The sequence below is a fragment of the Sapajus apella genome, unplaced genomic scaffold (assembly GCF_009761245.1).
Source record: "Sapajus apella isolate SASKATOON/1434 unplaced genomic scaffold, GSC_monkey_1.0 scaffold60, whole genome shotgun sequence".
Lineage (NCBI taxonomy): Eukaryota > Metazoa > Chordata > Mammalia > Primates > Cebidae > Sapajus > Sapajus apella.
Genome location: NW_022437000.1, coordinates 9,210,319 through 9,224,943, shown reverse-complemented (window position 1 = coordinate 9,224,943; position 14,625 = coordinate 9,210,319). Strand labels below are relative to the sequence as shown.

General features: G+C 40.1%; 1 protein-coding gene across 1 annotated transcript in view; it reads right to left on the bottom strand.

Moving 5' to 3' along the window:
• MYO16 (myosin XVI) overlaps positions 1-14,625 on the bottom strand; it is a 563,966-nt gene that overhangs the window by 237,676 nt on the left and 311,665 nt on the right. Inside the window, exons 17-20 of the mRNA XM_032246200.1 lie at positions 10,639-10,750; positions 6,749-6,866; positions 5,908-5,979; positions 3,530-3,671 (exon numbers count right to left, since the gene is read on the bottom strand). Of these exons, the coding sequence (XP_032102091.1) occupies positions 3,530-3,671; positions 5,908-5,979; positions 6,749-6,866; positions 10,639-10,750 (444 nt within the window). The remainder of the gene's footprint in view (positions 1-3,529; positions 3,672-5,907; positions 5,980-6,748; positions 6,867-10,638; positions 10,751-14,625) is intronic.

Below are 14,625 nucleotides of genomic sequence, written 5' to 3'. Positions count from 1 at the left end.
TATTCTTCAGTCAATTAATCAGAGATGAAAATGGATGCTATTAGGTAATACCCCCCCTTGAAAGACCATGATAGTGCTGAGAAAACTTGGGCACAAGAGCATCGATGCAGCAGGAGCGTAGCGGCAGTGAACCAGAGGTGAAGACGCAGTGAGGAGAGCTCAGGTGCCACTGGAGGGGGCGGACCACGTGTCTGCGTGCGCGACATCAAGTGAGGTGGACTGAGCGAAACTCTGCCTGCATCACCGGAGACTGTAAACATGAGTTTTATAATAATGACATTCTCATACAAATTTAAATGATATACAATATCCTTCATTTTAGAAGTCATAGAATTATGTTTAGAAAAAGAAACACCTCTGAAAATGGTTAAAATACTAAGCCTCTGGTTTTAAAGGAGTTTCTCCTGAGGAAGCACATTGGAAGGGGCATGAGGAAGCAGACTGTGGTCACGATTGTGAGCTGCGCTTCACATTTTCCAAGAGTCGTTGCTTTAACCACTAAATGTGTCATTTTCAGCTCTTTAACAGAATTTCTTCCCAAGGTAATTTATATGTACACGCTTGGTGAACAACAAAGTTTTAAGCAAATATAGGGCACTATATTGTTGTTTTGTTTTTATTACTGCTATTTCCATTTTAACTGTTTGGACCAGATCGTTTTCAGCTAAGCCCAATAAATAAACTTTCAGTGTTTCGATATTTAAAGCACCACTAACTATGGCCCTCGGTGGTCCCCAGACTGAGGAGTCCAGGCCACACACTGTACAGAAGTCAGGCTCCCAGAGGGCAACACTCAGCAGGCAGCCACAGCTTCATCTTAGAGACTGGGGTCTGATCCAGCAAACTGGCCAGTGCTTCTGCTCATTTCAGTTAATCCCATCAACCTCACCTGCGCAACAATCAGGGTATTTGTTTAGAAGCAACACCTACCCAGGGGGAGAAAGTAGAATTATTTTACTATGCTATGTGATTAACATTGCACTTATTTTACTGCAATCCAAGAAATGAATCCATCATGCAACAAATAGACATTTCACCTGCTTCAATTTCACTCGTTTTCCCTTTATAACTTGTTAGATTAAATCGTACTGATATTTATTCTCTTTTGCCAAATTTACAAATTTTATATACACATACACATATATATAGTACACATGTCTGTACACTGTATGTATGTATACATGTCTGTATGAAAAGTACATCCTATCATAATCAGTGAATATTTACTGTACATATGTATATATGTATACACACACACACACACACACACACACACACACACACACACGCACAGAGATATACTGTGAAAAATATGTCTACCCGATCACAATCATGCTCTACAACTTTGACCATGAGGATATAATTTATTTATATAGTCTTTTTCGACATGACTACAAAATTTCCAAAAACCTGGGGATTGGTAAACATCAAGAGCCTATTCTAAGGTTATCCACATTTTTGAGACCTTTCTGTAACTTAGGAAATGGGCCTATAAATCTGCAAAACCATAAACTTTCCATGAATTTAAATGAGTTAGAAATACTGCAAATATAACCTTTTCTTGCTTTATTTGCGGATTTAAATCCAGGTTTTGGTGACCCATGGAAGAAATGGAGAAGAAAATATGGGAGTTATGACTCAAAGGAGAATACTGTCTCTTGGAAGTCAAACTTATAATATGGTGATTCACCTCTAATTTCCCACTAATCCCTGTCCTCACTCATTTGCTTAGTAATAAAATTTAAAAGATAAGACAATCCTCATACATTTACACATTGACATAGTGGCAATATTCTCATGAAAAGACAAATAAAGTGTTTTCCATGGTTTATGTTTCCAGTTTTTCTCTGTGTGTTTGTAGCAAAAAATGTAAACCATTCTATAAGTATTTCCAATTATGTAAATTCAAGGCTCTGTAAGATTTAAATGTCAAATGAAAATTTTCTAAAACTTTCTGTGTACAGCTGAACTTATATATTCATTTTTTCTCAGTGTCAACTTCAGCAGAACTGTCAATAATTTTATACATAATTTGGTAGACTAAGCATATTAGTATCATTCTGTGAATCATCTTTATGCTTATAAGAAATTAACAAATTAACTGATAGCAATAAACAATAGCAAAATCAAGAGTCCTTACCATACTACATACTAAAACATTTCTGCTGAAATATGGATTATATCATAGTCACTCTCAAATCACAGACTATTGAATGCATAGGAGATGATCAATTCATCAGCTAATCAATGTTCAGTGGGATTTGAGACGTGTACATTTTAATACAAATTTCAGTATCCTCTTGTCTTTGCAATCTTCTGAGATGTCTATATTTATTTAAGAACTTTCCCATTAATATATGTTAGTTCTAATGTTTTCCAAGCAGCCTCTAATGGCATCAGATTTCAGGAATTTAATTTAAATTTAAGAAGTCTGTATGGAGGACAGAGAAATTTTCAGGTTTCATTCGAATACAAGCCTGTATGTGAAGACTTGTGAATGAGATTGTGCTCTCAATTATCTGCTCGAGGTCATTACTAGTGACAAGGATAACAAGGAAGTTTTCCACTCATAAGTATGTAATGCAGATATAGAATTTTTAGATGATGAAAGAGCCCTGAAAAGCTACTGTTTATGATGATTAGGGGTATGAATCAACATGATTATCATAGGGACCCTCTGTGAAATAATCCACAAAATAAGTGAAGAAATAAGACGAAGACTTACTGACCCAAAACACATCATCAAATCTGTTCCAAGAGAGGCATGAGCTACGCAACAAACCCCAGTGCTTTAGGTGTTCTTAGACTGTCTTCTTCCTAGATTTATAATGTTTTTATACTTACTGATGCACAAAAGGCCCTATATACCTTCTGTCCATAAAGAATGCATTTGAATATGCATAGGAGATGATTAATTCATCAGTGCAAATGGAGGGAGGGGGTTTCACTTCCTAAAGAGAAATCAATAAAATCCTTCAAGTAGGCCAGGCATGGTGGCTCACACCTGTAATCCCAGCACTTTGGGAGCCAAGGTGCGTGGATCACGAGGTCTAGAGATCAAGACCAGCCTGGCCAACATGGTGCAACCCTATCTCCACTAAAAATACAACAATTAGTTGGGCGGTGGTGGCACGTGCCTGTAGTCTCAGCTACTCGGGAGGCTGAGGGAAGAGAATCGCTTGAACCTGGGAGGTGGAGGTTGCAGTGAGCCAAGATTGCGCCACTGCACTCCAGCCTGGCAACACAGCGAGACTCCATCTCAACAATAACAACAACAAAAACGCTTCAAGTCAAATTACCTTGTTAAAATGAAATATATTCATGATTGAATATATTTCATTGAATATATTAATAAATGAATGTAAATAATCAATAAAACCTTTGAAGTCAAATTACCTTGTTAAAATGAAATACATTAATGAAGTTTAACTTATGGGTCACCAGTAATAATGAAGCTGCTTTAGGAGTTGAGCCTTTAAGTGATTTATTGCAGTAATAACAACAGAACTTAGCGTCCAGCAACTCTTACCTTCTCTGTTCATCTTGACTGTGGAGGCAACAATTCATGGTATTCACCAAAAAGCTGAACAAACGACTGTACAGGGACTTGGCCAAGAGGTCCCGGAAAAATTCAGCAATCTCTACGGTATGTCGTCTTATTATCACATCTCCTAAAACAGTAGAAAGAAGAGAAGGTGTGAGCACAAGGGTTTCCTCATTTGGAAGCCAACCAAAACCATACATCCTATTTATTCCCCACACATCCATTCAACAAGTGATGTCTAAAAATCACATTGATTCTAGTAAATGAGAAGGTCTCAGTCAGTTATTATGCAAAACGTTTCCTAAAACAAATGTCACGTGCATTGCAATCTTCTTCATTACAACTGTTGGTCACGGAGTTGCACCTTTATTGTAGGGTGTGTAATTTCACCTCAGTTAGGATGCCAGTTCTTCACAGGGCCCCTCCTGGCAAGCCTTCTGATAACAACTCACTGGTTTGGATACTGAATCTTCCTAAGGCATTTGGAAACAAGCTATCTGGAAAACCATATATTTTAAATATTTTCAAAGACATGATTTCATCAACCAGAAAGTGGGTCTGGACTTTGGAAAGAAGATTGGACCTTATGTGGGAATTTATACGTCATTCCCAAAGACATAGTGATTGAGGTCTTGAATGACAGGTTTGTGGAAGAGAACAGAACAGAGACGGGGCCAAGGAGCAAGGGTGGTTTGCCACTGAGCCGGTCCCAACACTGCGGCAGGAGGGCTGAGTGTGAATGGAAGTCTAGAATTCATATTCTATGGCCTTGGCCAAACTTGTTGACCATTGCATCTCAGGCAGAGCAGGAGACCAGGAACAGGGTGGGATCCATGTGTAATGGGGTTGAAGGGTTTTCAATCTGTTAGAAGCACAGGTGAGGAAGGATACCCACCGATACTGGGAGAAATGTAGTCAGAGAGCTACAAGTTCAAGGCCATCGAGATGGAACAACGCAAGGTGGCAGCAAAAGCGGGTGTGGCCATTTATGACATTGTGAAATTGACATTCCTAGAGCCAGGTGACTGTGGAGTGCAGGTGGGGCACCCACAGGGTGGTGGCAACAGGTGAGGGTGGTGTAAGCGGAGGAAATCACAGATACTAATGATGAGCTCAATGTTTCTCAAAAGAAGGTGAAAGAAGAACGATGTCTTCAAGATGCTTAGTGTGGCTGGAGGGAAGGGTGCCGGTGGGGCCTCCTAAGCCATCTAAAGTGACGAGCTTTACTCTAAAGGAGTTTGTGTGCCTTTGAAACTGCTGGTCTTATTTCTGAAATGCCTTTGGATTTCAGAAGTAGTGTGGAAGGAGGGCAAGCAGAGATAAGGCCAGACAAAAGAGGAACCAAGGGCGTCTTGCTGTAATGCAGGGAATGAATGATAACTTCAGCAGTGCCTACGAAAATGAAGGGAGGGCAGTGAAAATGGGAGATACTGATGAGGTCGAACTGGTGTGTGTCTGACCAATGCATGGAGGAAGAGAGAGCCACCAAGGATAACTTTTGGGCAACTGAGTGAACAATGGGGAGATTCATTCTGAGAGTAGGAGTGAGGCAGAAATCATGAGCCACCTACCTCAATACCTGCAAATAGGTCCAAAAGGCCACAGAGGATGAATAGTGGTGATTTCAGAGAAAAAAAGGTCAGACGAATAGTGAGTTCTCACAATCGCAATAAAGAGGAAAGTCGTAAGGCCATCATTTAGAGCGAGTACTCGAAGATCATGTGGGAAAACCACTGTCTTTGCTCACTGAGCAGAGATGCATGTAGCATAGAGATTAAGTGTGTTATCTGGGAGTGAGACAGCACTAGATTCTAATTCCAAACATGTCACCTACTAGTAATTTGATGTTCGAAGTTATTTAACTTACTTGAATCTTAGTGTTTCCATCTGTCAAAATGGAAATAGTAATGCCCACATCAGAGCAACTGGTGAGAATTCAAACACTACAATTTTTATAGGACTTGGCACAGTACCTATCTGTTTATAAATACCCAAAAAATGACAGCTGTTGTAACCAATGAGGTAGCGGGAAAGGTGGGTCCTTCATTGAAGGGTGCAGCATGACGCCACACGTGCAAATCGATCCAAAATTTTATTTGAATAAACCGTCTTGGATTGATGGCTTAGCTTTTCTAAGATGAAAGATTAGATAGAAGGGGTGACCAGTTAGGAAAAATGGTCTCTTAGGAGCATAAAGAGTCTACAGTATAGTTGTATCAAATGACCAAAAAGGCTCACAGTGCTTTTCTCATTTGGCATTCAATTCATAGAAATAGTTTCACTGAGTGGAGACAGGTCAAACTGGATTTAATTTTCATATTTGATTCCAAATTGCATAAACATGTTAAAGTCTAAAGAATTACCTTTAAAATACTGAATATCAGTTGTCAAGGCAGATGCCAATTCATCTGTTGATACTTGTAACATTCCAGCCACTGGAATTAAATCAGCATTATAAACATAAAGTTAGTCTATTTTTTATTACTGAGAACATTGCATTGGATGGCTATAATTGATAAGTTTTATATAGACACATAAAATATAGGTAATTTAAAAAGTCACCACTACTATAATTGTCAAAGTCAACTAGAGAAACATCTTAGAGTAATCAAAACATTAATGAGTTCTTGCAGTCCTGTGCACTAAACCACAGCAGATTTCTTCCTCCCTGTTCTCACAGATGGTATGGAATTGTTTTTTTTTTTTTTTCTTCTCCAAATTCCTGGTTAAATCACTTTGATATAGGTGGAGATATGTTGTTTATTGACAATCTGTGGTTTTAAGGTATTTTTTAAAAATCTGGGAGCGACTAATGAGGCAACTTCAAAGTCAGAGATTCTTGGCAAGATCTTTGAAGGGAAGTCATTACATTCTGTTTAAAATGTTTAGCTAATAACATGCCCCCAAAATATACTGGGTGGTGGGGTGAAGAGTGCTTAGAACAATATAAATAAACACAAGCATGTGTTAAAGAATCAGTGTTGTTAATGTGGTGCACAGAATGAGGACATACAAGTACATCTTGCTTCTCATTTCCATAACAGATTATAAGAAAAAACAAAGTGGACCATTTTACCTCCTCACTGAATTCTACTATGAAAGGTTTACACCAACTGGCTTTTCTGGACTATGTCTCCATCTAATGGTAGGTCTACAAAACTGCACATCAATGAGGCTAATGTCAGAAGGTCACGTTCCACTGACCTTGTTCCAGGAGCTGGAGGTCAGAAACGAAGGCAGAGTCCCCTTCGGTCAGGGCAGTAAACTGAATGTCTCCAAGGTGCAATATTGCTGCTAGAATTACAAACAGATTCTCCACCTCCTATGCATTTTACAAACAGAGAATGAATAGGGTGCTTAGAAGAAAGATTAAAAGGCAGAATTTTTAAATATCTGAAAGCAGCTTACAAAAATGATGGCCCTATCAATGAGGTTGCGAGTTGGCAGGTCCCAAATGTTTGATACGGCGAGAAAACTGCCAATCTCTACCTCAAAATCCAAGCCTCATCATTCAAAGCATATTTTCTCCAGATCAATGTCCCTGTTCCTGAAGCATCAGAGAATAAGGTAATACTATTCTGATATAAATTAACAGCTTATAGATAATAGTCATAACAAAAATGAATAACTGTGTGCTGAAGTTTTCACTTGTAAGGTCGGACTTCACTCCTGTCCTCTGCAGGCTCACGGTGAACACTATTCAGACTCAGCAGATGCTGTGGCCGCTTCATTCAAGGACCTGCACATGGTGTTCATTTCCTTGCTATCTCTCTTATGAGATAAATTAACATCATGATTGCAGAATTTTTTACTTCTCCTGGAAAACTAAAGGAGGCATAATGAAAACAACTGTGCCTAGACTAACAAAATGCTAATTGTTTTTTAAGGTATTTTAAGGAAAACAGAAAAAAAAGTGGATGTTGGCAAGAGTTATCTTTGAGCAGGGGGTAGCAGGAAGTCAGAGAATGCTGAAAGAGAATCTGGAACACGGCAAAAAGAATAAACGAGACCTTAAATTTGGTTTTGGACAGTCACTTTTTGGCAAGAATGAAAGATCTAGAAAAAGCTGCAAGTTAAACCATACTTCTCTAGAAAGTCAAATATTTAGCATGATGAGATCAGTAGTAAAACAGGTTGAGCCTATGAAGGGCGGTGACACAGCCTCTTACGTTCTCAGCTTCCTAATCTGTAATTTGAGAACAAAAACTCCTTCCATAGCTACTGTGGAAGTTGTTCTAAGAACAGTGCTGATTTGCTTTATAAATATGCAGTGGAGACAATATACTTCTTGAGACTTCCATGATTTTCTCTAGAGCCTGTAGTTTTCATAATAAGGTATGATTTTACCAATTTTAAAATAAGAGCATTGAAAAGAATGACCTCTAGTTTTCAGGTATAGTAATATTTTATGAAGGCGATATACACACAAAAATGTTTTTGGTTAACCCCTCAATCATAAATTTGTATTTCAAATTTAATTCACTTATGCTGTATAAAATGACATTATTCAAGCCTCTCAAACTACTTTACTTGTCAACTTACTTTTTTTTTTTTCCTTTTTGAGACAGGGTCTCACTCTGTCGCCCAGGCTGGAGTGCAGTCGCACAATCATAGCTTACTATAGCCTTGACCCTCTGGGCTCAAGTGATCATCCCATTTCAGCCTCTTGAGGAGCTGGGACTATAGGCATGTTTCAGCTAATACATTAAAAAAAAAAATTGTGGAAATGGAGGTCTCACTATTCTGCTCAGGTTGGTCTCGAACTCCTGGCCTCAAGGAATCCTCTCGTCCTGGCCTCCCAAAGTACTGGGATTACAGGCGTGCACCACCATGCCCAGCGTTTTGTTTTTTTTTTTAATCAATTAATCTTCATGACAGGTTCTGGGACCTGCAAGATAGGCACCTCTGGATAGACAGCTGAAGAATCGGTACTGTTCTCAAGAACCTCACAAATTAGTGATGGAGACAGAGCTGTGAAGATAACTGTAACGTGCAATACAGTGTGGTGGATTCTATGACAAACGTAAAACCAAACTGCTCCGTGAGCAGAGAGGAGGCTGCGATGCGGTGTGTCTGCCTAGTGAGCAGCCGTTCCTGCCGCCCTGCTAGATGGGAGAGCTGGAGGCACTGTTGGGAACAGATCCCTCAGGACCCCAATCACAAGTGTTGATCCGAGGACTTCACTCGCCCAGAAATACCTTCCTTTGAATCTTACCGCACATAATCTATCCCACCAAAGTGGACTAAACTGTCACCATTCAAGTCACTCCCGCGATCAAGATGAAGGGATTCATTTCATGTTTTTTGCTAGTGTGTACCTACTTCTTTTACCAAAAAGGCTCTGCGAGTCTCCCCGGGTCACCTTAGTCAGAAAATGACTTTGCTTGCCCTGCCTTTGAGCATCAGTCATGAATTTTCGAAGCCCGGTTTCCAAGCGACTGGTAATTTAGCAGAATGGTTCCTATGCATATCCCTAGCTTCACTTCCTAGGAGGAAGCAGGCACTTCAGGCATGGGAGGAGGGGGAAAAAAAACTGCCATGGCAGCAAGTGCAAAGACAGAACAGTGCCAGTGGGTAGGACTCAGTGAAGGAGAAAAACAGAGGCCGGGTAATCAGAGCAAAACAGAACGAGGTGCCACGCGACTGCAGGCTTCTCCAGCTCCAGTCTCTGAACACGGCAAGGGTGGGTGCAGCAAGGTGCCCCTGCGTTCACTGATTTGGGGTGAGCCCCACTTCCTTCCCCCTTCCCTGGAGGACCTCTCCACCCTCCCCACCCACTCACTGCCCCATCAGCCACAGCTGTGTGGGCAAGGGAATAAACACAGACCCAAATCCATCAGAGTATCGGCTTCAGAAAAAGAAACAGAACAAATTTAAATCTGTGACTACATCTGGGCTGTGAACTAGTGGCATGTCCAAGTTATCCCTGTGATATTACATTAAATATTCATGAGGAATTGGCCATAAATTGGCCATGATCCAAAACACCACCATGTTGAATGGTGGCAGAGATAATGCCTCTGGGAAATAGAGATTGAAGAGAATTCTGACAGGTCTCACTCAAAGCTTAGGGTCTTATTCATTTCTTATGTCTGATTCACTGGACAGGTGGTGTTTAATTCAGCAACCACTAACCACATATAGCTATGAAAATTTACATTAATTAAAACAAAGAAATATTAACACTTTATTTCTTAAGTCCCACTAGCCACAGTTGACGTGTCCAGGAGCCACATGTGGCTGGAGGCTACCCTGTTGTACGGCACAGCGCAGGCCACCAACATTTCCATCATCGGACACGTTTCTACTGCACAGCCATGGGCTAAAACTTTGGAAGTGAAATTTTTCAGCTTCATAAGCTTGCAGGTATTCGGCAATTCTGTGCGATTATAACAATATTAAAAAATTTGTATTGTTCCAGAAGACGTTTTAACAAGGTGATTATGTTAATTTTCAAGTGATTCTTAATATGAACAGTTACTTCAGATTTATCAGTTTTTCCATGGGTTGATCAAATATAAAGTTATTTGATCTGTTTTGGATATATATATAAAATATATATTTTGAATATTATATGTATTTTAAATATATGAAATTATATTTATAAAATATACTTACAAATTATATTTTAACATACATTATATTTTATAATTTATGTTATATTTTAAAAGTATAATTTGTCAGTTATAAAATTATGGTTTATTAAAATATATTTTAAATATTTTTAAATAGACTATAAAATATATATTTTACATATATAGGTTATACATATATACATTATATTCATTTTGAGAAAGGGCTCTTTGTCCACCTTCTTGAAAACAGCACCCTCTCTCTTGCCACTCTGTGCTGACTGCTCTGTTTTCTTCCTAGTTCCTCTCTTCCTTAACATGTGGCTTAAGTCCTGCCCCCCTGCCCTGCTTAGAACCTTGGCTCCAGGAGGGAGGGATTGGGGCCTATTGTCAGCTGAATCATCAGTGTCCTCGGCAACATCTGGAATGTGATAGGGGCTGAGTCAATGCTTTTGAATGAATAACCTGTATAAATTAGTAGAACGTTGATTTTCTCAGTGAGATATTTACGACATGACTTACCAAGTTGCTGAAGCCAACGACATTCAGGGCTTGCTTCAAGACAGCCAGTTTCTCCCTGTTCAGAGAACGCTCCCCTGTTGACGCATCATCCTGCATGGTCTGGCTCAAATACCTGTTAGGATACAAGGCACATCACGTTACGGCTTGGTTTTTGGTCAGACTTCTGTGGTTAGAAGTCACTTGTGCTATATTTCATGTCTAAAATGATGAGAATCACTGGACATGGTGTCCCCATGTGTTTTCAAAGCTTTTGATGCATAACAGCACATGACATCTCAGGGAAGGAAAGCATTATTTCTTGTGGTACCAGGACGTACTTACATGTTTTACTCGGTTTTCACCTCAGCAGTCCCTTTCCTTGTGACAGGAGAAGGTCACAAGTGATTCATGTATTTCATACAAAAATTCGACAGGTTCTCTCATATGGTTCGTAATTAACATTTGAAGTAAAGACGCCTAATTTCTAGTAAATTATTATTTTTCCTTGTTGGTACCTTTTAATAGTGAGATGGTTGATTAGGCCATTATTTACTCCTTTCCCTCAACAAACATGTACGAATCACTATTTAATATAGGCAATACCAAGAAGCTGAGAAATGAAGAAAAAGGACTCAACAACAGCAAAATAAAGTATCCAGAGCCACAGACAAGGGAGGTAAAATCAGAGAGACAGACTCAAGGTGTGAGTGTGCAGGAAGGGGACCGCCCCCAGCAGCGGACAATGTGGAAACAGGGTGGGAAAACCAGGCTTTGGTTCCAGCAGTTGCCATGTAAGAATTTGCCAAGCAACTCCCAGGCTTTCGGGTTATCCCTGGTATAATCAGCAACATGTGCAAAGCAGACGGCATTGGCTCTGGTCAAGCATCATGTATACGGGGAAGATACATCCATGTCTGCAAAACTGGAGTCTAAGGTGAGATGAGCAAAGATTGATGAGATTGGAGAAGCACCCAGGCCTTGGTACGACTTGAAAAAGAGTTTGTCATGTTTGGAAGCGATGGGCAGACTGCAGTGGCCATGTGAGCTGGGTCTGTGAGAACTTATTTTTCCTCAATTTTTGCTGAGGGTGGAAGAACAATCTAGGGGCTGGATTGGGGCATGGGAGAGACTCCGGAATGTGAACCTGCTGAGTCAGAAGCACAGATAAACGCATAAAGGACTGCAAGACAAGGAGCTGTGGACAGTACTGAAGAGGGGGCAACGGATGAGGTAGGGGGAGAGTGTGGATTTGGTGCACAGAAGAAGGTCTGCCTCTCACTGCAGAAAGAGGTTGAGGATTAGATGACCAGGTGAAGGTCATAGGCATCTAAGACATTTGCAGTGGAGGGGGACACAGTTGCGAAGCGGCAAGCCACAGGAGGTCAGCTCACGCTGCGGCGTGCCATGCCCAGGTGGCCATGGAGACCAGCGGCTGGGTTGAGTCACTTCCTCTAGGGCTCCTCAAATGCCTGATGGAGGATGAGCAAGCTGGGGTTTGGGACAGCGGAACAACATGAAAAGGTCAAGGGCAATGACATCAGTAAGAGATTGGTTTACCATGGTCAGAGGGTCCTTTTGTATGCAATCTATAAAACTTTAGTGATAAATCTTTTTTTTTTTTTTATTTTTTTTTTTTTTTTTTTTTATACAGGGTCTCGTTCTGTTCCCAGACTGGAGTACAGGGTGTGATCTCAACTCATCACAGCTCTGCCTCCCAGGCACAAGTGATCCTCCCACCTCAGCTGCCCGAGTAGCTGGGATCACAGGCACATGCCACCATGCCTGGCTAATTTTTTGTATTTTTAGTAGACAGGGTCTCGCCATGTTGCCCGGGCTGGTCTTGAACTCCTGAGCTCAAGTAATCTGCATGCCTTGGCCTCCCAAAGTGCTGGGATTACAGGTGTGAGCCACCACACACTGGCCCTAGTGATAAATCTTAATGAAAAAAACTGTAACCCCTCTCCATACTTCCGGCCCTCACAGCAGGTTTCCATGCATCTTCCTGACATTATCTTTTTTTAGCCCGCTTACTTGATCATTGCACAGGTTAATATTCCATTGAGGGGCCACTTGTCTCGCAAAAAACAATTGGCTCCTGTTATCATTCGAGTCACGTGGGCAAAACATTATGTATCTTTCACAATTCTTGATAAGTAATCAGTCAGTAAGCGCCCCGTGGCCTTGCACCAGCTACTTTATTTCTTTAAACCTCCTCATCCCCCATTTTATTTTACTTTTTATCCCAGGATTTGCAGCAGCTCTGCCCTGCTCCATGGGAAAGTATGAACAGAGCGGCACTTTTATTTCAGTTAAATCCTGGGTAGATAGAGCCCTGGGAAATAATTCTGCTAGCTGCAGACAGGTCTGTTAACTATGTAATGGACCCGACAGGAAGCAATTCAAAGCAGACCATGTGAAAGGGCAGTTTGCCTGATGGCACGAAAGATGCCTTCAGCTTGGTGGGGAGCGTTTTCCTCTGCAGCCAGAAAACATGTCACAAGACAAAGAAAAAAACACAATGCCTTTGAAACAATGCTTCAAATTCTCCCACTATTCGATAGCATCTACGATGATTTTACCTGAAATGTGGTTCCTAATTATGAGTCAGACTGTATCTTAAAATGGGAAGGTTAGTAGCAGAATTTTTTTTTTAACAAACCACACATTTGGAGATTAAAAATGCTAACTTTCCCTTTGACATCATTCAATCATGAAATATCACATAAGGGCAAAAAACACATAAAAAAATATGCATGGTAAAATATGGAAACCAAGAATCTAGAGACATATTTAAGTACTATTTGACAATTTCTATAAAAAACCAAAACATTTAAATCTTTCTTATCCGTAAAACAGAGTAAAAATAAATTAAGAATAGATTTTAAAATTCTCCATTTCTCTTCATGGTGATTTTGTGAATGACAAAAGAAACATTGCGTGTGGTATGCTTCCTACACTCAGGTTGCAATGAATGTACGGAAGAGGAGTATTTCCTGGAATGACTATATCTTGCATATGTGGGAAATTTTAGTCAATGTGCTCTGTCGTTAATGAAGCTCTTAATAAAATAAATAACTGTGCCAAGTAAAATAAATATTTTGAAAAGTTTTAAGCATCTTAAACTATAAAATATGCTTTTCTATACTTTTCAGACAGATAAAAATAATAAATTGGTAAAAGGAAAAGATCATAGTTCACACATGACTGTTGTATACAAACGTGAATCGCCCAAAAGTTGACAATCTTAGGTGCTATGTTACAATGGCATTCCGGACTTTCTTTTTTTTTTTTTTTTAGCAATTTAAAATAGGTAGGACCAATGATGGGTAACGGGTCATGGACTTCCCAGTGGCCAGTGGACTAGCTTCAGCTCCACAGGTGTATCCCACTAATCTCAACACAGTGGTTTGGAATCATCCTAGAAAAATCAAAAGCAAGGGTTTTGTCTGAGAGTTTGCAACTGTTCCCCTTATTAATTCACGGTCACATAACCCCAGCATTCAGACCTTTTAACTTGATATTCAATGCCTTCTGTATGAGTCTTTGATGAGTCAAAATCACATGTCTATAGCTTCAGCCTATTTTCTAATCCTCTTTGGAACCTTGAACGCTGGCAGCATCTCGATATGTCCATGTGCAGAGGCAGACATTTCGGAGATAGCATTTGTTAAGTCACTGCTGTTTTGTTTTTAAAAGATTGGCAGATCAAGGGAATATTCTGGCTGCTTTTTCTATCATGGGGTAGAAGACTGTTAACACAGGTGCTATGCATTGATGAAAACTACAGATGGATTAATACGGTTTAACTAATTCCACTCAAAGGGAAAGGCTATGGGAACTAATATTTCTTGATACTGACGGGCCAAATTCTCCGCCGGGTGTTTTTGAGACACTTCCTCCATTAGTCTTCACATCAGTTCACAAAAGGAGCCATCATTTTACCTATTTTAGAAATAAGGGCAGTGAAGTTTGTCTAAAGTTGTGAAGCTAGCCGCTGTCACACCAGCA